The sequence below is a fragment of the Mustelus asterias genome, chromosome 22 (assembly GCF_964213995.1).
Source record: "Mustelus asterias chromosome 22, sMusAst1.hap1.1, whole genome shotgun sequence".
Classification (NCBI taxonomy): domain Eukaryota; kingdom Metazoa; phylum Chordata; class Chondrichthyes; order Carcharhiniformes; family Triakidae; genus Mustelus; species Mustelus asterias.
In genome coordinates this window covers 23,882,517-23,904,963 of record NC_135822.1, presented here as the reverse complement: position 1 = coordinate 23,904,963, position 22,447 = coordinate 23,882,517, and the positions used below count along the sequence as shown (strand labels likewise).

At 42.7% G+C, this 22,447-nt stretch overlaps 1 protein-coding gene across 2 annotated transcripts in view; it reads right to left on the bottom strand.

The window, feature by feature from the left end:
- Positions 1-13,590, bottom strand: part of capzb (capping actin protein of muscle Z-line subunit beta) — a 110,261-nt gene extending 96,671 nt beyond the window's left edge. Inside the window, exon 1 of one of the 2 annotated variants that reach the window (XM_078238935.1) lies at positions 13,436-13,590. In XM_078238935.1, coding sequence (XP_078095061.1) covers positions 13,436-13,438 — 3 coding nt within the window. In that variant the 5' untranslated portion in view covers positions 13,439-13,590. The remainder of the gene's footprint in view (positions 1-13,435) is intronic. The other variant, XM_078238936.1, reaches the window with a different exon arrangement.
- Between the last annotated feature and the right edge of the window lie 8,857 nt (positions 13,591-22,447).

Here is a 22,447-nt window from a genome sequence, read left to right as displayed (position 1 = left end):
ATAGAAGCTAGCCACAAAACTGGCTTCCCCTCAGATCAATCACCATTGGAAGCTTCCACTGATTGCTTTGTTTCAGAATTTAAACTAGTTATCTTAGGCACAAGAACACGTATAGACATGATCTAAAAACTTTTGAATATGATGCAAATTGACTAGGAAACTGAAGACTTTTCCCCAGCATAAACTGCAAATAGTTCTGTATATTACTTCAAAGTTATTTTTTGCAATCAACCCATTTTCATGATGTAGAGATGCCAGCGTTGGATGGCGTGGGTACAATAAGAAGTCTCACAACACCAGGTTAAAGTCCAGTAAGTTTATTTGGAATCAAGCATTTTCAGAGCGCTGCTCCTTCATCAGGTGAGTGGAGAAGTAGGTTCACAAACACAGCATATATAGACAAAGACACAATTGCGAGATAATGGTTGGAATGTGAGCCTTTACAGGTAATCAAGTCTTTACAGGTATAGAAAGTGCAAGTGGAGACGTGCTGGATCATCGACATGGATACCATCATCTCAATTCAGAACACCACTGGTACACGGCCAACATTGTCTACCTCATATGCTGCAGGAAAGGATGTCCCGAGGCGTGGTACATCGGCGAGACCATGCAGACGCCACGACAACGGATGAATGGACACCGTGCGACAATCGCCAGGCAGGAGTGTTCCCTTCCAGTCAGGGAACACTTCAGCAGTCAAGGATATTCATTCTCCGATCTTCGGGTGAGCGTTCTCCAAGGCGGCCTTCAAGACACACGACAACGCAGAATCGCCGAGCAGAAACTGACAGCCAAGTTCCATACGCATGAGGACAGTCTCAACTGGAACCTTGGATTCCTGTCACACTACATGTAATCCCTACCATTTGGCCTGGGCTTGCAAAATCCTACTAACTGTCCTGGCTTGAGACAATTCACACCTTTTTAACCTACGATTATCCCTCTCTCCACTCGCATTGTCTGTATCTGTAAAGACTTGATTACCTGTAAAGGCTTGCATTTCAACCATTATCTTGCAATTGTGTCTTTGCCCATATATGCCTTGTTTGTGAACCTACCTCTCCACTCACCTGATGTAGGGGCAGCGCTCCAAAAGCTCGTGATTCCAAGTAAACCTGTTACACTTTAACCTGGTATTGCGAGACTTCTTACCAAACCCATTTTCAGATTTTGTTTTGGTAATTCATACAATGTGAGCATCGCTGGCTAGGCCAGCATTTATTGCCCAATCCTAACTGCTCTCGAGAAAGTGGTGGTGAGCTGTCTTCTTGAAACACTCCATGTGCTGTAGGTAAATCCACAGTGCTGTTAGGGAGGGAGTTCCAGGATTTTGATCCAGTAACAGTGAAGGAATGATATTTTCCCAAATCTTGATGGTGAATGGCTTAGAGGGGAATTTCCAGATGGCGGTATTCCATTGTATCTATTGACCTTCTAAATGGTTGTGGCTTTAGGAGTTGCTGTCTAAGGAGCCTTGGTGAGTTTCCTGCAGTGCATCATGTAGATGGTACACACTGCTGCCACTGTGCACCAGGGTGGAGGGAGTGACAGTTTGTGCAAGAGCTGCTAATCATACAACTTTGTCCTGGTGGTGTCAGACTTCTTCAGTGTTGTTAGAACTGCACTCACCAGGCAAGTGGAGGATATTCCATCACACTGACACAAAAACAGATGCTGCAATCTGAAACAGAAAATGCAGGAAAAATCACAGCAAGTCTGACAGCATCCGAGTCTGGATGACCCTTCGTCAGAACTGAAGGCAGTAGAAAATAGGGTGATATTTATACTGTTAGTGTGAGGGGGGTAGGAATTGATAAAGATGTCATAGACAAAAGGACAAAGGGAATGTAAACGGTGGTGATCATGGCTAAAAAGGGTGCTAATAGCGACACATTAAGAGATCAGAATGTGTAAATGGCAGAGCAAAGTTAAGCAGTGTCAAAAGGCAACCTAGGACATGTAACAGGTAGCCCTAGTGGAGTGGGGGATGGGGGCGACGGTAAGCAAGATTTTAAAATTCCACCGCACTCCTGACTTGTGCCTTGTAGATGGTAGATAGGCTTATTATATGTATTCAGCAAACTTTACCAAGAAACCAGTTTGAGCAGAAACTCAAGGTAAAATAAAGTCTCAAAATGTGTGCTCAGACTACCAATTGCACCCAAAGCAAATAAAACCATAGAATCCCTACAGTGCAGGAGGGCCATTCAGCCCATCGAGTCTACATCAACCCTCTGAAAGAGCATCCCAACCAGCTCCTTCCCTCCACCCTATCACTGGAAGCCCACGCATTTACCATGGCTAATCCACCTAATCTACACATCCTTGGACATTATGGGGCAATTTAGTATGGCCAATCCACCTAACCTGCACATCTTTGAACTGTGGGAGGAAACTGGAGCACCCGGAAGAAATCCACACAGACGTGGGGAGAATGTGAAAACCTCATACAGACAGTCATCCAAGACCAGAATTGAACCCGAGTCCCTGGAAATATTCTTACTCAATATTTATTTTGAAGAGGTTTTCAAAACTAAATTTTAAAATCAGCTTATCTGCTTCTTTACTCTCTTACTAGTTTGAATTGCTGGAGCTGTACACATCATTTGCAACATTATATGGTATTATGTAGATGTAGCATTCTTTAATACATTTCTTAAAATCCATCAAATTTTACAAGTGTTTCATGAATACATGACAGTCACACAGCACATTTCATAAGTATTCAAAAGGAAGCAGTCGCCAGGTAAATGACATAGTACATTGCTGGCTCAACTCTGGAAACCACAACATTTTAGTTGCCTCAGATTAAACCAAATCTCTGGGATGGGATCAGCACGCATGTCTTGGTGATGTGCAATCCCAAATCAGCATATTACCACTGGCAGAATATTTCCTCTTACCTGGAGCTAAAGCATTTTCTCAAAGAACTACACATGCGGGCAGATCCTCAATTGCCTCAGTTTCTCCAGTCACAAGAAACCAAACCCCAACTAACATGACAGTTATCTGAAAAGGGGTGCCAACAACCCAGTTATGGATCCAAGAAATGCTGCCACTAAAGGTAACCATTTTGTTAACACTCCTCAACTTATGAGGAAATTGCATATCTGCAGTTGACAACCAAAGCATAGAAGCTCAAGCACTTCCTGTGGAGTTTGCAGATCATTGAAGAAATCGCATATTCACAAGATTTTATCAACCAACTTAAAAATCAGCTGTGTTACCAAGCATGAACTCCAAGAGGAAGTTCAAGACTTACTGCAAATTGAAAAGTCAGTAAGACAAATGTTAAAGCTGTGGAACATTAGTGAGAAATATTTTCACCAAAGACTAGGCATCAGGAACCCACAAAAATATGCTGGCTGAAAGACTTTAACATTTGTACTGCAGTGACAAAGAATCAAAAAGAAAAATAAACTGAAGTGCAATTCATAACAAGATCTTTATACAGTAAATTGGCTAGTTGCTCCTGAGAATTAACTCAAGTTGATGTGGCTTTAATTTCACAGCTGACATGAGAGAAATATCCATTAAAAAAACAGAATATGCTGGAACACACAGGTCAGTCAGCATCCATTCAAATAACATACAAGTTTATAATTCGATTGCATTTGTGTCCTGAAAATTGACATATCTAAAATGTGAACTCCCCTGGTCTCACTCACTGGCTTGCTGTATGTTTCCAGCATTTTCTGTTTGATACATGATGAATTGTTAGGACTAAAGGGCAAGTCCAAAATTAACCATACAAGGCTTACAGAAAATTTTCCAGAAAATGTAAAGATGATCATGGCGCACCCAATATTAAAAGCCAAGTCTTTTTTTCCCCCCATTTTGTGGCAGAGTTTCATTTTGCACGTGTTGAGTACATTCATTAGGAATAATTACGTTTCTGACTATACAAATACCTTTACAACCTCCACATAATTGTGGACCAAAACAACTCAGGAATATATATACTGTGCAATTTGTACAGCATTTATTCAATGTTATTTATGCATTCATTCCCTCCACGCCATCATTTCCACTCCATCTGACGAAGGAGCAGCGCTCCGAAAGCTAATGGTATTTGCTACCAAATAAACCTGTTGGACTTTAACCTGGTGTTGTTAAAACTCTTACTGTGTTCACCCCAAGAAAGTGAAACAAGCAAAAGATTAACATGGAGAACAAGAAATTGACAGCACGTGCAAAGTGATTTTTTCAAACTCATTTCACAAGCAATCTCCTGATCGATGAGCACTAAATTCAAACCAATTGCTTTTCATAGACTTAACTATACACAACAGAAATAAGGAAATGTATCCACATAGCATCTTTCACTCCCTCAGAGTGTTCCAAAGGACTTTACATTAAATTAATTCATTTTAAACTAAACATCTCCAAAGATAGAAACATAGGAACATAGAAAACTGCAGCACAAAACAGGCCCTTCGGCCCCACAAGTTGTGCCGAACATATCCCTACCTATAACCCTCCATCCTATTAAGTCCCATGTACTCATCCAGGAGTCTCTTAAAAGACCCTATTGAGTTCGCCTCCACCACCACTGACGGCAGCCGATTCCACTCGCCCACCACCCTCTGTGTGAAAAACTTCCCCCTCACGTTTCCCCTGTACCTACCCCCAAGCACCTTAAACTTGTGTCCTCTCGTAGCAGCCATTTCCACCCTGGGAAAAAGCCTCTGACAGTCCACCCAATCTATGCCTCTCAACATCTTATATATCTATCTCTATTAGGTCTCCTCTCATCCTACGTCTCTCCAAGGAGAAAAGACCGAGCTCCCTCAGCCTATCCTCATAAGGCATGCCACTCAATCCAGGCAACATCCTTGTAAATCTCCTCTGCACCCTTTCAATCTTTTCCACATCCTTCCTGTAATGAGGCAACCAGAACTGAGCACAGTACTCCAAGTGGGGTCTGACGAGGGTCTTATATAGCTGCATCATTATCCCCGGACTCCTAAACTCAATCCCTCGATTGATAAAGGCCAGCACACCATACGCCTTCTTAACTACCTCCGCCACCTGCGGGGCCAATTTTAGAGTCCTGTGGACCCGGACCCCAAGGTCCTTCTGATCCTCTACCGTACTAAGAGTCTTTCCCTTTAAAGATGTGCAGGCTATTGGCCATGCTAAATTGCCCCTTGTCAGAGGGACTAGCAGGGTAAATACGTGAAGTTAAGGGGATAGGGCCTGGGTGGGACTGTTGTCGGTGCAGGCTCGATGAGCCGAATGGTCTCCTATTGCACTGTAGGGATTCTATGATTCTATTAAAGCACTGATGTAATAAACTGGAAATGCACCAGTCAATTTGTACGTCAAGTCCCACAAAACAGCAATTAAGTAAATCAATTCATCTATTTTAATTATGCAGATTGAGGGATAAATACTGGCCAGAACACCAGGGCCAAATAGCACAGTGATGGTCCTTTATGTCCACTTGAAAGAACCTCAGTTTTTAATCTCAACTGAAAGATGCCACCTCAGAGTGCAGCATTCCCTCACTACTGTCTGGAATGTCAGCCATGACATTTCAGGAGAGGAGTACACTCAAGCTTCGTAAAAAAAATCTTGCACAGCAACTTCCTCAAAACAGTACAATGCTTACAAAATTTCTGGTTATACCATTTTAGTTGCAAGACATGTTCCAGAAGTTTTTAAACTGGAATTGTCACAGTGCAAATTGAAACATGAGGTACTGCCAATTGTTTTCAACATCAGTTTGAGATCTTGTATTCCAGCGAACAATACACAGGCCAGGAACCTTCAATACAACCATTAGCTGATCGATTAATGCAATTACAGAGCGTTGCCAGTTCCTACAAGGTAGCTTTTTACCACATATTGTCTGCAGCCTACAGGCTCCAAAAGATGGCCTGAAGGCTGAACTATGTGGACCTCAAAGAGATGTCAAAACTGGTTAAAATATATACTGAACAACATACACAGGAATCTATAATATTGCAAAAAGAAAGTTCCCTGCAATATTCAGCGCACAATACCAAATCTTTGCTGATGAACCTCCGATTAATTCAATTCATGGCATAACACAAATTTGTAGCCAGTGAAGAGGGTTTACACTTCATGCAAGGTAGTTTCCTGAAAGTTAAAAGCCTTTGAAAAATATTTTCCCTATGTTAAATGTGGTTATGCTAGGACAACTAACAACTGGAGACTGCACGCTATTAGATAAAAAGGAAATAAACCAAATCTTGAGCCTTTTCCTGAGGTTTCATGGCAGCATACAATACATTCTGTCTGCCTCAGTTGTTTATGTTTCCACAGTATTTTTAATTAAGTTACTACATACACTATCCTGTCTGAATCATTAAATCCCCTAGGTTTTCAGAGAGTAATTAATGTGCAATAAGTCCAAAGGAAAATTAAAACAATACCTACACACCAGAATGGTTTTGGTGATGGTGCTGGAATATACAGCATTGGATAGAAGGAAAGAAAGCGAGATGCAAACAGTTATCACTTAAGAATATGTTCTGCTTACAGTGCCAGAGCAAGTGCTTGCTCCTAGCATTACATCCACATAAGCAGATTCACCAAGAGGAGGCCAATTATATCAGCCTCATGCCAACAGATCTGAACAGCTGGTTACACACAACTTTATACATGGACTCAACCGTAATACTGCTATGGTATTAAATAGCAGTCAAACAGCATGTGCACAGAAGTTAGCTTAACACTCTTGCACCCATTTCCTCCTACAAAAAAAATGAAAAGTCAGACTTATTTATGTAGCACTTTTCACAACCACTGGACATTTCAAAGTGCTTTATAACCAACAAGGTACTTTCTCAAGTACAGACACTAGGAAATGCAGCAGCCAGTTTATGCACAGCACACTTTTACAAACAGCAATATGATGATGACCAAATAATTTACTTCTGCGATGTTATTGAGGGATAAATATTGGCTAAAAGATAGCAAGTCTTCAAAATAGTGCCATGGGATCTTTAGCACCCACCCATGCAGGCAGACGGGGCCTTGGTTTAATGTCCCTTCCAAAAGATGGCATCCCTGACAATGCAGCACTGCATCAGTATTGCACCAGAATGTCAGCCTGGATTTTTGTTCTCAAGCCCTGGACACGCTAGGAACAGAAGAATTGCTAGGCGAAGTACACCAAGGTCCATCTAGTTTGCCCTTAACCAATCTGGTGGTCGAATTATACAACAGTAATGGAGTTACTAACTAATCATGGGAATCATTTTCTATCAATTGGTCTTCAATAGACCCTGATATGAGGTGAGGAAACTCAATGGTGTAAAGCTTTTGGGGTTGGCCATGGTAAATTGCCCTCAGTTTGTCTGTGTGTGTGTGCCCTGTGACGGACTGGCATCCTGTCCTGGGTATACCCTGCCTAAGCCCAGTGTCTGTTGGGATAGGCTCCAACTGCCCATGACCCTGAATTTGAGTAAACGGTTAAGTGAAAGTAAAGTGTAAAGCTTTGGAAACCATTGGTCCAAATCTGTTCCTTCTAAGCATGCTAGAACTCCATGACTATTAACCTTTTATGCATAAAGTAAAGTAATCTCAGTGGAACAACACAGTAAGAAAAGTGGCACTATTCATGGTGCTCTCAGTTCTCCAAATAATTCATTCTTTGGACCAGATCTGGCTGCTCCAAACATAAATTCAGAAATGCACTTGTTTTAACACCAAATATTCAGGCCTGCTGTCTGAAGCAACATGCTGTTTACTGATCAAGCTAAAAGGTGAAGTACAATGGAAAAATTATGTTCTGTAAAAAAAAACTAAATTCCTTAACTGAGATAAGGGATGTGAGAATCCGAATGCATTAGTCAGGTCTTGAACAAATATTAAACAACTATCCAAACACTTTTGGAGCATGGTGTTAACAACTAACTAGGCTGACTCACCCTCAAACTATCCTGGGACATTCTCATAACATCAAGACACAACCTCGATGTAAATTAAGAGTTGGTGAATTTCTTGGATCTAATCAAAGATGTCTGCTTTATCACAATTACCCAGATAAAAGTGCTTTGAGCATAATAGAACTGCCATTAACTGGGTGGATAATAAAATCAAAGAGCAATATAGTATAAAAGAAAATAAACATCATTTTTCTTGGTCTGGGAGTTTATATAGATACTAGAAGCATGAATAGGCCATTTGGCCCTTCGTGCCAGCTCTGTCATTCATTTTGATCATGGTTGATCATCAAATTCCATATCCTGACCGCCCCCCCCATATCCCTTGATCCCTTTAGCCCCAAGAGCTATATCCAATTTCTTCTTGAAATCGGACAACGTTTTGGCTTCAACTGTATTCTGTGGTAGTGAATTCCACACATTCATCACCCTCTGCGCGAATAAATTTCCCCACCTCAGTTCTAAAAGGTTTACCCCCTTATCCTCAAACTATGACCCCTAGTTCTGAACTCCCCCACCACTGGGAACATTCTTTCTGAATCTACCATATCTAGCCCTGTTAGAATTTCTTAAGTTTCTATGTGATCCCCTCTCACTGTTCTAAACGCCAGTGAATATAATCTTAAACGACTTAGTCTCTCCTCAATAGACCTGCCAACCCAGGATTCAGCCTGGTAAACCTTCGCTGTACTCCCTCTATAGCAAGGACATCCTTCCTCAGATAAGGACACCAAAACTGCACACAATAATCCAGGTTTGGCCTCATCAACGCCCTATACAATTGCAGCAAAACATCCTTATCTCTTTACTCAAATCCTCTCGCTATGACGGCCAACATACCATTTGCCTTCTTTACTGCCTGCTCTACCTGCGCACTTACTTTCAGCGACTGATGGACGAGGACTCCAAGGTCTCATTGAGTATCCATCTTTCTCAACTGACACCCATTCAAGTAATAATCTGTCTCCCTATTATTGCTACCAAAGTGGATAACCGCACGTTCATCCACATTATACTGCATCTGCCATGCGCATGCCCACACACCCAGCCTGTCCAAATCACGCTGAAGCATCTCTGCATCCTCCTCACAGCTCACCCTCCCACCCAACTTTGTATTATCTGCAAATTTGGAGATAATGCATTCACTTCCATCTTCCAAATCATTAATATATAATGTGAATAGTTAAGTGAGATAGTTTACATTGTCAAGCTAGTAGTGAGTCAACTTGCACAAAAAGTTCAATGTCTTTTCAGTAAAGTTACTGGCACATCAGAAATTACTTTCCATCATTGAGAAAAGGTCAAGCAACAGGAACTTTGAGGCTCAGAAACAGCCACCAACTCCATATTAATCTTCCCTCTTTCAAACTTTAAGTAACATACATTTCAGAACAGAGTTAAACAGGTAGTAAAGAAAATTAGTAAGTCTACTCCTTCTCCCGACAGCCCATCGAATCATAGAATCCCTAGTGCCAAAGGAGCCCATTTAACCCATCAAATCTGTCTGACTCTCCAAAGGAGCATTTTATCACCTTAACCAGGCCCACACCCCCTTTCGTCCTATCCCCTCGCATTTACTATGGCTAATCCACCTAACCTATACACCTTTGGACTGTGGAAGGAAACCAGAGCACCCAGAAGACACCCACGCAGACACGGGGAGAACATGAAAACTCCACACAGATAGTCATCCAAAGCTGGAATCGAACCCGAGTCCCTGGTGCTGTGAGGCAGCAGTGCTAACCACTGTGCCGCCACTCCCCTTCACAGCCCCCCCCCCACAAAAGAAATATAGTGGCAGCAACAATTAATTGCAAGTTACACTCCACACCACTTTAATTAACAAAATCATAAACAAGACACCGAGTTTTTCCAGTGCCATGAAACAAAAAGAGCTGAATAATGTCCTCCTTTTAGAGGGTAGAACTAATAGTGAATCAAGTGACAAAACAAAAGAATATAAAATTAAATAATACATCCATTTTCTACTACACTCTACAATCCTAGAGATGCCCACCACTTGAGATAATCTCAAGCATACACCAAATACTGCTTCTCCAGGTCTATTCAGGCACAGAAAGGTAGGCAGCTGCAGTGAAAACCACCAATCCTCCCCCTTCACCACCACCCACCCCCGAAAAACAACATCCAATCTGGACATGTGGAGATGCCGGCGTTGGACTGAGATGGGCACAGTAAGAAGTCTCACAACACCAGGTTAAAGTCCAACAGGTTTATTCATGTGGATAGCCATTAATGGCTAGGTCCAGGAGCAAATCCACAAGAAGTTTCTTTGACAAGCCCATCACCCTCCACACTTGGTGCTCAAATATCTTAAGTGTGGGACTGATGCGAAGCCAGAGGTTGTGGAGCAGCGTGTTCACGGTGGAAGAACAGCTGCGACCTCACACACAACAAAAAATGTGGAACAGTCTCTCGTCCAAGTCGCAAATATTACACAAAAAATGAGAGCACCAGGGAGAAATTCGAGGGCAGGCAGACCACATCCACTTAAAAAGGGTATGCATCCCAAACTTTTCAAAAAGCTATAGAAACAACCAGGATCAGTGACACTACTTATGCCCGAGTCAGAAGACTGTAGGTCCAAGTCTCTTCCCACAGATTTGACAACATAATTTAGGCTCCAGCGCAATACTGAAGCAGTGCTGTACTGTCAGACAGACTTTTAACTATATGTTAAACAGAGCTCATTTTTGCTCTCTCAAGCAGATGTATAAGATCCCATGCAACATTTTCAACAAGCAGGGAGTTCACTTGATGTCAAGACCAAAAATCACAAAGAAAATCCGATCATTACCACACTGCTATTTGTGGGACCTTTGTGTGTGCATATTGGCTGCCATATTTACTACACTGTAACAATTTCTGCTATTCAAAAGTTCTTCATTGGCTCTAAAGCACTTTGGGATATCCCATGGTCACGCAAGATACTTTTAAATGCAAGTTCCTTTATTCAGTCTGTTCTTCCCCCATCCTCCAAGAAGTTACTGATCTGTGTGTACGAGAGATGAGGCAGGTTCTGCACAGTAAGGGCTTGGGCAACTGTGAGTAATTCTTGGGCCCCACACACACACCTGATGAAGGGATTCAGGGTAGTATTTTAAAAGACCAAAAATGAAAGCTGCTCATCCATATATAGCATTTGATAGAGGAACATTAAGAACAATCAGGTGATGAAAAAGCATCATGAAGTATCTCTCAAATGCTTCAAGATTAATAAGTTAAAAGGATCCATTTGAAGAGGTGCTGTCGCAAGGCTTACTTACAATAGAGGAAACACTACAGGCTTCAATGCTGTGAGTCATCATGTGAAACTGTTCCCGCCATGAAATGAGACTTACAACCATCAATACTTCAACCAAGCATCAGAATCTACAAAACTCTTCCAACACAGTCCAAATTTGAAGAAAACAAAATCTATATTCTCACTATACTGACTTTTGCAATTCAACTGCAAAAGGCATTTAAAAAATTCAAAAACCCATTATGTTTTTCTGAAGTCCTGTTAATAACAAAATATTAAGAGCATGACAAGAAGAGTCTTTCAGCCTGTGTAAAAGGTGTTAAAAACAAGGGAATATTTGAATTCAAAGCTTTCAGCATTCCTTTCAATTCAAACTAGCAAGAAATGAGAACGTCAGCATGACAAATATCAAGGCAGAAGTGGAATGGCAGTCTATTGTAAATAATCTTACATGCATTCAAGTCATGTCAAGACAAAAACACTGCCAATAGCTTAGATTGAGCTATAACCTGGATACTACCCCCACCATCCTCTTCCTAACCAAAAGACTCATCAGCAGTTACAAACCTGTTGCCGCAAGCATTTGATCAACAAAGGGATCTTTTTCAGACCAGGAACTGCAGACGCTAAATGACATCTTGGAAAATTTAATTGGTGAAAATAAGTGAACAAAAATGCGAATTTCCCCAATGCAAGCCATTCAAAAATTTCAGAAAACAGATCCTGCAAAAAGAATCTTCAACATTACAAGATATGTATTGGTTAATCACCAACAAATCATGAACCCAATCTGTCATCCAGATAACTTCCTCATTTTACAGTCAAGCATCTCTGATGTGCCAATGATAGAAATGAGGGAAGGAGGGGGAATGGAGGCCAAAATACTTAGTAATACACACAAGGAGGTAAATTACAAACATTCAAATGTCCAGAGGATGTACACATCCAACTCTCTGATGAAACATCTTATATACAAGGACATTTTTTAATTCATTCGTGGAACATGGACGTCACTGGTTGGCCAGCATTTATTGCCCATCCCTAGTTGCCCTTGGAGGGCAGTTGAGAGTCAATCACACTGCTGTGGCTATGGAGTCACATGTAGGCCAGTCCAGGAAAGGGCAGCAATTTCCTTCCCTAAAGGACATTAGTGAACCAGATGGGTTTTTCCGATAATCGACAATGGATTCACGGTCATCAGCAGATTCTTAATTCCAGATATTTTTTTATTGATTTCAAATTCCATCATCTGCCATGGTGGGATTCAAACCCAAGTCCCCAGGACATTAGCTGATTTTCTGGATTAATGGTCTAGTGATAATACCACTAGGCCATCACCTCCCCAAAACATGGATAGTTTGAGTGTGTTGGTATCATTCATTGAACAAGGACAAAGATCAGAATCCACTGGTCTAAGCCTGGCTTATAAACCCCAGAAACATAGTACCTGACAGTGAGCAAGATGCAGTGCAACCTGACTGTCCACAAGTTGCAAATTAATGAGTTAGATAATCATCTAATTACACTGGTGAGGACTGAGCAGTTAAAGAGAAAGGTGCCTGAAACCCATCTAGTAGCCCCTGGAAGGAGGCTGAGCAGCTTTGTCCTGTGTTTTGAGCCACATTTTCTTGGAAGACGCACAATGGGAAACTTGGAGAGATCACAATAACCTGACATCAGACAGGAACCCAACTGCCCTTTTGGCGAGGCGAGTTCCCTTTCAGTGGTTGGAAGGTTCATAACGCCAAAGAACATAAGGGTGCGACAAAATAGTTGAAGGGGCCCCTGAAGGCTGTGAGCTGCTGGCACAGAGAGCGGGCTTGTTGACACTCCCAGAGAGAGAAGACGGCAGACAAGTCCCCTCACTGAGTCAGACATGGTGTGAATGAGGAACAACATTGGGGCAGGAAGTTTACCTCCACTGGTACAGGGAGGCGCAAGGTGGGGTGGGGGGAGGGGAGATCGGGGTGTGTGACTGGGGGATGGGGGGGGGGGGGTTGACCACAGACTCGAAAAGGGTGGCCGGGCTCGGGGGGGGGGGGAGGGAAGCAGAGACCGGGGAGGGAGGAGGGCAGCGGAATGGAGGTCGGGCCGCCTCTCCGCCCCGATTTCCGCTCCTCTCTCACACAAATAAAGGGGGCGGTTTCTAACACAGACATTCCCCCCCGGGGTGGGGCACACAGCCGGACAAGCTGCCCCCTCCCCGGCCCCGGTGCCTCTCTCTCTCTCAGGCCCGGCCCCCGGTACTCACCATGGCGGCGGTGACGGTTGGCGGCGGCGCTCTCGCGGACGGTTCCTTCCTCGGGGCCCAGAGTGATCATCCGGGTCACGCAGCCAACCCCGCGCTCGGCCAATCAGCGGCCGAGCCTCCAGCTTGCCCAAGTATGGGCCTCACAATGCGGAAGTGGCGGCTCAGCAGAAATCCACCCAGCACATACACACCAATATACCTCAAAAAGCCCATATACCCTAAAACCCCATATACCCACCCAGCACATACACACCAATATACCCCAAAACCCCATATACCCACCCAGCACATATATACCAATATACCCACCCAGCACATGTACACCAATATACCCTAAAACCCCATATACCTACCCAGCACACACACCACTATACCGTAAAACCCCATATACCCACCCAGCATATACACCAATATACCCTAAAACTCCATATATCCACCCAGCATATATACCAATATACCCGAAAACCCCATATACCCTCCCAGCATATACACCAATATACCCTAAAACCCCATATACCCACCCAGCATATACACCAATATACCCTAAAACCCCATATACCCATCCAGCATTTACACCAATATACCCTGAAACCCCATATACCCACCCAGCATATACACCAATATACCCTAAATCCCATATACCCACCCAGCATATACACCAATATACCCTTAAACCCCATATACGCACCCAGCATATACACCAATATACCCTAAAACCCCATATACCCACCCAGCACATACACCACTGTACCCTAAAACCCCATATACCCACCCAGCATATACTCCAATATACCCTAAAACCCCATATACCCATCCAGCATATACACCAATATACCCTAAAACCCCATATACCCACCCAGCATATACACCAATATACCCTAAAACCCCATATACCCACCCAGCATATACACCGATATACCATAAAACCCCGTATACCCATCCAGCATATACACCAATATACCCTAAAACTCCATATATCCACCCAGCATATACACCAATATACCCAAAAACCCCATATACCCTCCCAGCATATACACCAATATACCCTAAAACCCCATATACCCACCCAGCATATACACCAATATACCCTAAAACCCCATATACCCACCCAGCACATACTCCAATATACCCTAAAACCCCATATACCCACCCAACATATACACCAATATACCCTAAAGCCCCATATACCCACCCAGCTTATACACCAAATTATCCTAAAACCCCATATACCCACCCAGCACATACTCCAATATACCCTAAAACCCCATATACCCACCCAACATATACACCAATATACCCTAAAGCCCCATATACCCACCCAGCTTATACACCAAATTATCCTAAAACCCCATATACCCACCCAGCATATACACCAATATATCCTAAAACCCCATACACCCACCCAGCATATACACCAATATACCCTTAAACCCCATATACGCACCCAGCATATACACCAATATTCCCTAAAACCCCATATACCCATCCAGCATATACACCAATATACCCTAAAACCCCATATACCCACCCAGCATATACACCAATGTACCCTAAAGCCCCATATACCCACCCAGCTTATACACCAAATTATCCTAAAACCCCATATACCCACCCAGCATATACACCAATATATCCTAAAACCCCATACACCCACCCAGCATATACACCAATATACCCACCCAGCACATGTACACCAATATACCCTAAAACCCCATATACCCACCCAGCACACACACCACTATACCGTAAAACCCCATATACCCACCCAGCATATTCACCAATATACCCTAAGACACCATATACCCACCCAGCATATGCACCAATATACCCTGAAACCCCATATATGCGCCCAGCATATCACCAATATACCCTAAAACCCCATATACCCACCAGCATATACACCAAATTACCCTAAAACCCCATAGACTCACCCAGCCTATACACCAATATACCCCAAACATCCTATAACTCCATATACCCACCCAGCATATATACCAAGATACCTAAAAATCCCATGTATCCACCTAGTATATACACAAATATACCCACCCAGCATATACACCAATATACCCCCATACACACTATAACCCCATACACCCACTCAGCATATACACCAATATGCCCTAAAACCCCATATACCCACCCAATATATACGCCAATATAACCCATATACTCGATAACTCCATATATCCACCCAACACATACAACAATATACCCCCATATACCTTAAAACCCAATTTACCCACTCAGCATATGCACCAATATACCCTAAATCCCCATATACCCACCCAGCAGCCTTGCAAATATACACCAATCTACCACCACACACACTATAAGCCATTACCCACCCAGCAGCACTGTAAGCATAAACCCGATATACCATAAATGCCATATACCCACACAGCAGCACTGTGAATATAAACCACATATACTGTAAACCCCATATACCTGCCCAGCAGCACTGTAAATATACACCCCATATACCCTAAAGCCCCATATACCAACCCAGCAGCACTATAAATATGAACCAATATACCCCATATAAACTATAACCCCATATACCCACCCAGTATATAGACCAATATACCCCCATATACCCTATAACCCCATATACCCATCCGGCAGCACTGTAAATATACAACAATATGCCCCCATATATGCTATAACCCTATATATACCCACCCAGCAACACTTTAAATATCCACCAATACACCCCGTGTACCCTAAAACCCCATATATCCACCCAGCAGCATGTTAAATATACACCTTAAATACCCCCATATACACTATAACCCCATATACCACCCAGCGCACTGTAAATATACAACATATATACCCCATATAAACTATAATCCCATATACCGACCCTGTTGCACTGTAAATATACACCACATATAACCTAAAACCCCATATACCCACCCAGCAGCGTTATCAATATACACCCCATCTATTCCCATGTACCCACCCAGCAGCACTGTAAATGTATTGCTGCCTCACAGCGCCAGGGACCAGGGTTCAATTCCGGCCTCAGGTCACTGTCTGTGTGGGTTCCTAAAGCCCCATATACCTACCAGCAGCACTAAGTATGCACCCCATATACACTATAACACCATATACCCACCTTGCAGTCCTGTAAATATACACCCTATAATCCCATATACCCACCCTGCTACACAGTAAATATACACCCTATAAGCCCATATACCCTAAAACCCCATATACCCACCCAGCAGCACTGTAAATATGCACCCCATATACCCAACCAGCAGCACTGTAAATATACACCCTATAACCCCATATAACCACCCAGCAGCACTATAAATACCTATTCCCCCCATATACCTGCCCTGCTGCACTGTAAATATCTTCCCTATTCCCCCATACACACTGCCTGCTGCACTGTAAATATCCTCCAATGTTTCCTATACTCACACATCCGCTACTCTGTAAATATCCTCCCTATTTTCCCCAAGGCTGTCTGCAGCCCTGTCAATATCCTCTCTCTTCCACCATATTCATACTTTTGACTGCATTCTATATCTTGTCTTATGGCACATGCATTCCTTTTGACAATGTAAACAAGTTCCACGTTTCATCATATACGCTGCTGTACTGTATACACCTCCATCATTGGAACAAACACTTCATTTATGTCGGTCTTTCCCTCTCTCCTGTTCTTGAGTCTGTTGACACACCCAAATTGATGCTTTCTCTCCAATAATTATTTATAGAGTTTCTCCCTACAGGTTGCCACAATTTCTCCAGAACCATCAAAGACCTGACCAACAGCCACAAGCTGCATTCTCTGTTACCGAGAGCACGGTACTTCATGTTTTCCCAACTTGCCAAGTGTGCTCTTAATGGGCAACGTTCTTCCCTGGGACACTGGACCCAATGGGAAGACTTTGATGATTGAGAGAGGTAATTCAGCCCAGACCAGGAATCAAATTTGGGAACGTTCGGTTTGTATGTTTGTGAGTGGGCAAATCAATGGCACATGCAGTATAATTTGGATAAATGTGAGGTTATTCACTTTGGAAGCAAAAACAAGAACGCAGATTACTACCTGAATGGCTGTAAATTGGGAGAGGGGAGTGCGCAGCGGGACCTGGGTGTCCTTGTGCGCCAGTCACTGAAGGTAAGCACAGCAGGCGGCAAAGAAGGCAAATGGCATGTTGGCCTTCATTGCGAGAGGTTTCGAGTACAGGAGCAGGGATGTGTTGTTGCAATTATACAGGGCCTTGGTGAGGCCACACCTAGAGTATTGTGAGCAGTTTTGGCCTCCTTTTCTGAGGAAGGATGTTCTTGCTCTCGAGGGAGTGCAGCAAAGGTTTACCAGGCTGAATCCAGGGATGGCGGGACTGATGTATGAGGAGAGATTGACTAGGTTAGGATTGTTTTCGCTGGAGTTCAGATGAATAGGGGGGATCTCATAGAGACATATAAAATTCTAATGGGACTAGACAAGGTAGATGCAAGGAGGATGATCCCAATGGTGGGGAGTCCAGGTCCAGGGGTCACAGTCTGAGGATTCAGGGTAGACCATTTAGGACGGAGGTGAGGAGACATTTCTTCACCCGGTGAGCCTGTAGAATTCATTACCACAAGAAGTAGTTGATGTCAAAACATTGAATATATTCAAGAGGCAGCTGGATATAACACTTGGGGCGAATGGGATCGAAGGTTATGGGGAAAAAGCAGGGATTAGGCTATTGAGTTGGATGATCAGCCATGATCGTAATGAATGACCTCCTCCTGCTCCTATCTTCTATGTTACTATGTATTACCACGCAACAGTTTCATTTGTCGATAACATCCGAGGGGGCTGAGGCAATCACGTGAAGCCATCACTCTGAATGAAATGTGTTTTATGTTTTGCATGTTGACGCTGCATGATTCTAGAATCTGCATTTAGTAGATAGGCTTCAAAACAGGAGTGCTTTCTTTTCTACAAGTGAGTTAAATTCAGACATGTACCAATGAAGTGTTGATTCAATTTATTATCAATAAGAGCAAGAAGTATTGCAAACCCACTCGAATACACAAAGGATAGTTCATTTTTTGTGGTGATATTATGTTTTTAAACCAAAATGGGTGAATCCTATTCCAAATGAGTGAGATGATACAGGGTATCACAAGGACCCTGTCCTGATGTAGTCCTCACTCAATATTTATTTTTACAACTTTTACAGATGCACCATAGAAAGCATTCTTTCTGGTTGTATCACACCTTGGTATACTCCTGCTCTGCCCAAGACCTTAAGAAACTACAAAAGGTTGTGAATGTAGCCCAATCCATCATGCAAACCAGCCTCCCATCCATTGACTCTGTCTACACTTCCCGCTGCTTCAGCAAAGCAGCCAGCATAATTAAGGACCCCACGTACCCCGGACATTCTCTCTTCCACCTTCTTCCATCGGGAAAAAGATACAAAAGTCTGAAGTCGCATATCAACCGACTCAAGAACAGCTTCTTCCCTGCTGCCATCAGACTTTTGAATGGACCTACCCTGCATTGAGTTGATCTTTCTTGACACCCTAGTTATGACTGTAACACTACATTCTGCACTCTCTCCTTTCCTTCTCTATGAACAATATGCTCTGTCTGTATAGCACACAAGAAACAATACTTTTCACTGTATGCTAATAAATGTCAATATCTTTTCCCAAAGGTCGGGGAGTCTAAAACTAGAGGGCATAGGTTTAAGTTGAGAGGGGAGAGATACAAAAATGTCCAGAGGGGCAATTTCTTCACACAGAGGGTGGTGAGTGTCTGGAACAAGCTACCAGAGGTAGTAGTAGAGGCGGGTACAATTTTATCTTTTAAAAAGCATTTAGATAGTTACATGGGTACGATGGGTATAGAGGGATATGGGTCAAATGCGGACAATTGGGATTAGCTTAGGGGTTTAAAAAAAAAGGGCAGTGTGGACATGTTGGGCCGAAGAGCCTGTTTCCATGCTGTAAACCTCTATGACTCTATGACTATGTCTCTATGTGACAATAATAAATCAAATCAAATCAAAATTTCCACACTCACACTCCCGATCAGGAGTCTTCAGATAGATTTAAAAGCACAGAGGCGTGAGCAAACTGGAAGCATTTGTTGTAAATATAAATGTGCACAGTAAGAACATTTGATGACATCAAGTTTTTGGAAGTGTGTTGATCTTTGATTGGGTTTTGTATTTCAATGCACTTGGAAACAACTAAAAGGAGAATTCAGATTCTTTAACTGGCAAATAATTATAAAGGTGCTCGTCAGCATATGGGTCATCTTTCTTCCTCTTTATTTTAAAACTTGAAAATGAAAATATCAAGCAACCAATCTGTAATATATGTCTTGGGCATCAATTTGAAAATCAACCCCAGAGTTATGGAAGGCCATCTTACTAAACTACAACTTCTTTATGAAGATCCCTTCTGATATATCTGTAAAGAGCAACTTGTTTTGTAAGCTCTGGTGAAAAAGGTACTTCTTAGCTGGTATCCTCTTTTGTGCCACCTTATCCTGTCTCTCTCCTATCCTTTTCATTCTACTCTTGTCCACCTCCAATATAGGCATGTGTAAGGGAATGCCAGTAAAACTCCACTCAAGGTACAATTAAACAAGGGTGGGGAAAATGTTTGTCTGTCGTTAACAACTTCATTCAACGCTGCGACATGATACTCATCAGTTTATGGATAGTCAGCCTTACAACTGAGCCTTTTTGTGGAGATGATGCCAACATGAATCAGTTCACTTCTGGGAACGGTGAGCAGATTTCCAATGGATGACAAAATTCATCATGATCCCATCAAATCCAGAGGCTCACCATGTAAGGAATGCATCCCCACATATGCCATCATTTACTAGTTTTTAGGGAATGACAGAACTCTCTTGTTTCAAAGACGCATCTCATTTAATCCCCTCTGTTTGGGGAATTTCTAAAGTTAAAGTTTATTTATTAGTCACAAGTAAGGCTTGCATTAACACTGCAATGAAGATACTGTGAAATTCACCTGGTCGTCACACTCCGGCGCCTATTAGGGTCAATGCACCTAACCAGCATGTCTTTCATAATGTGGGAGGAAACCGGAGGAAACCCACACAGACATGGGGAGAATGTACAAACTCCATACTGACAGTGACCCAAGCCAAGAATCAAACCTGGGTCCCTGGCGCTGTGAGGCAGCAGTGCTAACCACTGTGCCACCGTGCCGCCATCTATCTATCCAACTTCATCTATCATTTATTCTCTGACAAGCATTGGGGGAATAAAAATCAACTTCCCAATAATATTAGTATGATGTACGCCCATCTTTAGTTTTGGTCAGGATGGGGATTCAATGCTGGAACTTGTGGATGTATGATCTTTCTGTTCTAACAGTTAAATCAATCATTTGAGATCTATAGAAGAATCATATAAAACGTTAACTCTGTCCCTCCACAGAGGCTGTCAGGCCTGTTGGGTTTTTCCAAACTTTCTGCTTTTATTTCTGATTTCCAACATCCGCGGTCCTTTGCCTTTAAATCGATTATTTGTTAGCTCTTTTGCACCGGGTGTGTGAAAGATGTGAACTTATTTGCAGACAATTGAATTAGCAAGTTCAAATCTTTCACACACCCGGACCAGCAGGCCACTCAGCTGGCAAGTTCCAGCAAAGACCCTGCTACAGCAAAGATGATCAAGGTAGGCTCACTGTTGGAACTTGCTGGGTTTCTTGGCTTGTCCACATTTTGAGACAGTTGGAGGTTTCTTGTAATTCAGAAAGCTTTGGTAACTGATGCAGAAGCTCCCGAGGCAGTGGGAAACTTGCATTGACTAACTTTAATGTGACAGATGTATTGCTGCTGGGGAAAATGCTTGAAGTTTGGACGTCATACCCTGACTCATATTCTGACCATTCTGTCTTTGGCTACTGATTTTCCGTGTTAGTTTTTCTTTCTGTTCTCAAGGAGGACTCTGCCTGATTGCTAAGTATCACCAGTATAGAGTGTTCTGACTGATTGTTTTTAGGGTCTATTTCTTGTAATGTAGTTACAAGGCACATGAGCTTTAAATGAAATGATCTTCTGTTTGTTGTAATTTATATGTTCGTATGTAACTTCATGGTGTGATGTTGTACGTATGTAGTACGCCATTGCAGCACACTCAAAGCTCAGACATCTAGTCAGAACTAGTTAGGAACAGCTTGCACTTTGATTTATGTGGTGTGAATTCTTCCCTCTGATAGCTATTCCTTCTCAGTTAACAAGCAAACCTGGAAGCACAGCAGCTCACGTATTTAGTAAAGTGGGGTGTTCTGGACTATTTATTACCATCCCCCACCAAATACTTCCTTTTTTGATGGTTCAGCAAACAGAGAAATTAAGTTCACCTATTCCACTGTTTGTCAATCCACCTTTGTTAATATTTCAGATGGTTCAGACATTTTTACATAAACACAAAATACTGCAGATGTTTCACCAAGGCCAATCTTCCGTCATTAATCTCCTTTATTTACAATGCAGATAAGGTGCTCCTTCTGCAGCTACGGTGCCCGGGTCAGCTGCTGGTCTGAGTCTGAGTACCAGCTGGTTTTAAACCCCCTGCTGCTCCTTGCCTTTTGGGCAAGCCTCCACTCGCCTAATAAGGGAGCTTGTACACTACGAGACCCACAGGCAGATCTATTGATGATCTCCTGTGGCCACCATAGAAACATAGAAACTAGAAGCAGGAGTAGGCCATTTGGCCCTTCGAGCCTTTTCTGCCATTCATTGTGATCATGGCTGATCATCGAATTCAATATCCTGATTCCCTCCCTTGCCCCATTTCCCTTGATCCCTTTAGCCCCAAGAGCTATATCTAATTTCTTCTTCAAATTGGACAAGGTTTTGGCCTCAACTACATTATGTGGTAGTGAATTCCATACATTCACCACCCGCTGAGTGAAGAAATTTCTCCTCAAATCAGTTCTAAAAGATTTACCCCTTATCCTCAAACTATGACCCCGAGTTCTGGACTCCTGCACCATTGGGAACTTTCTTTC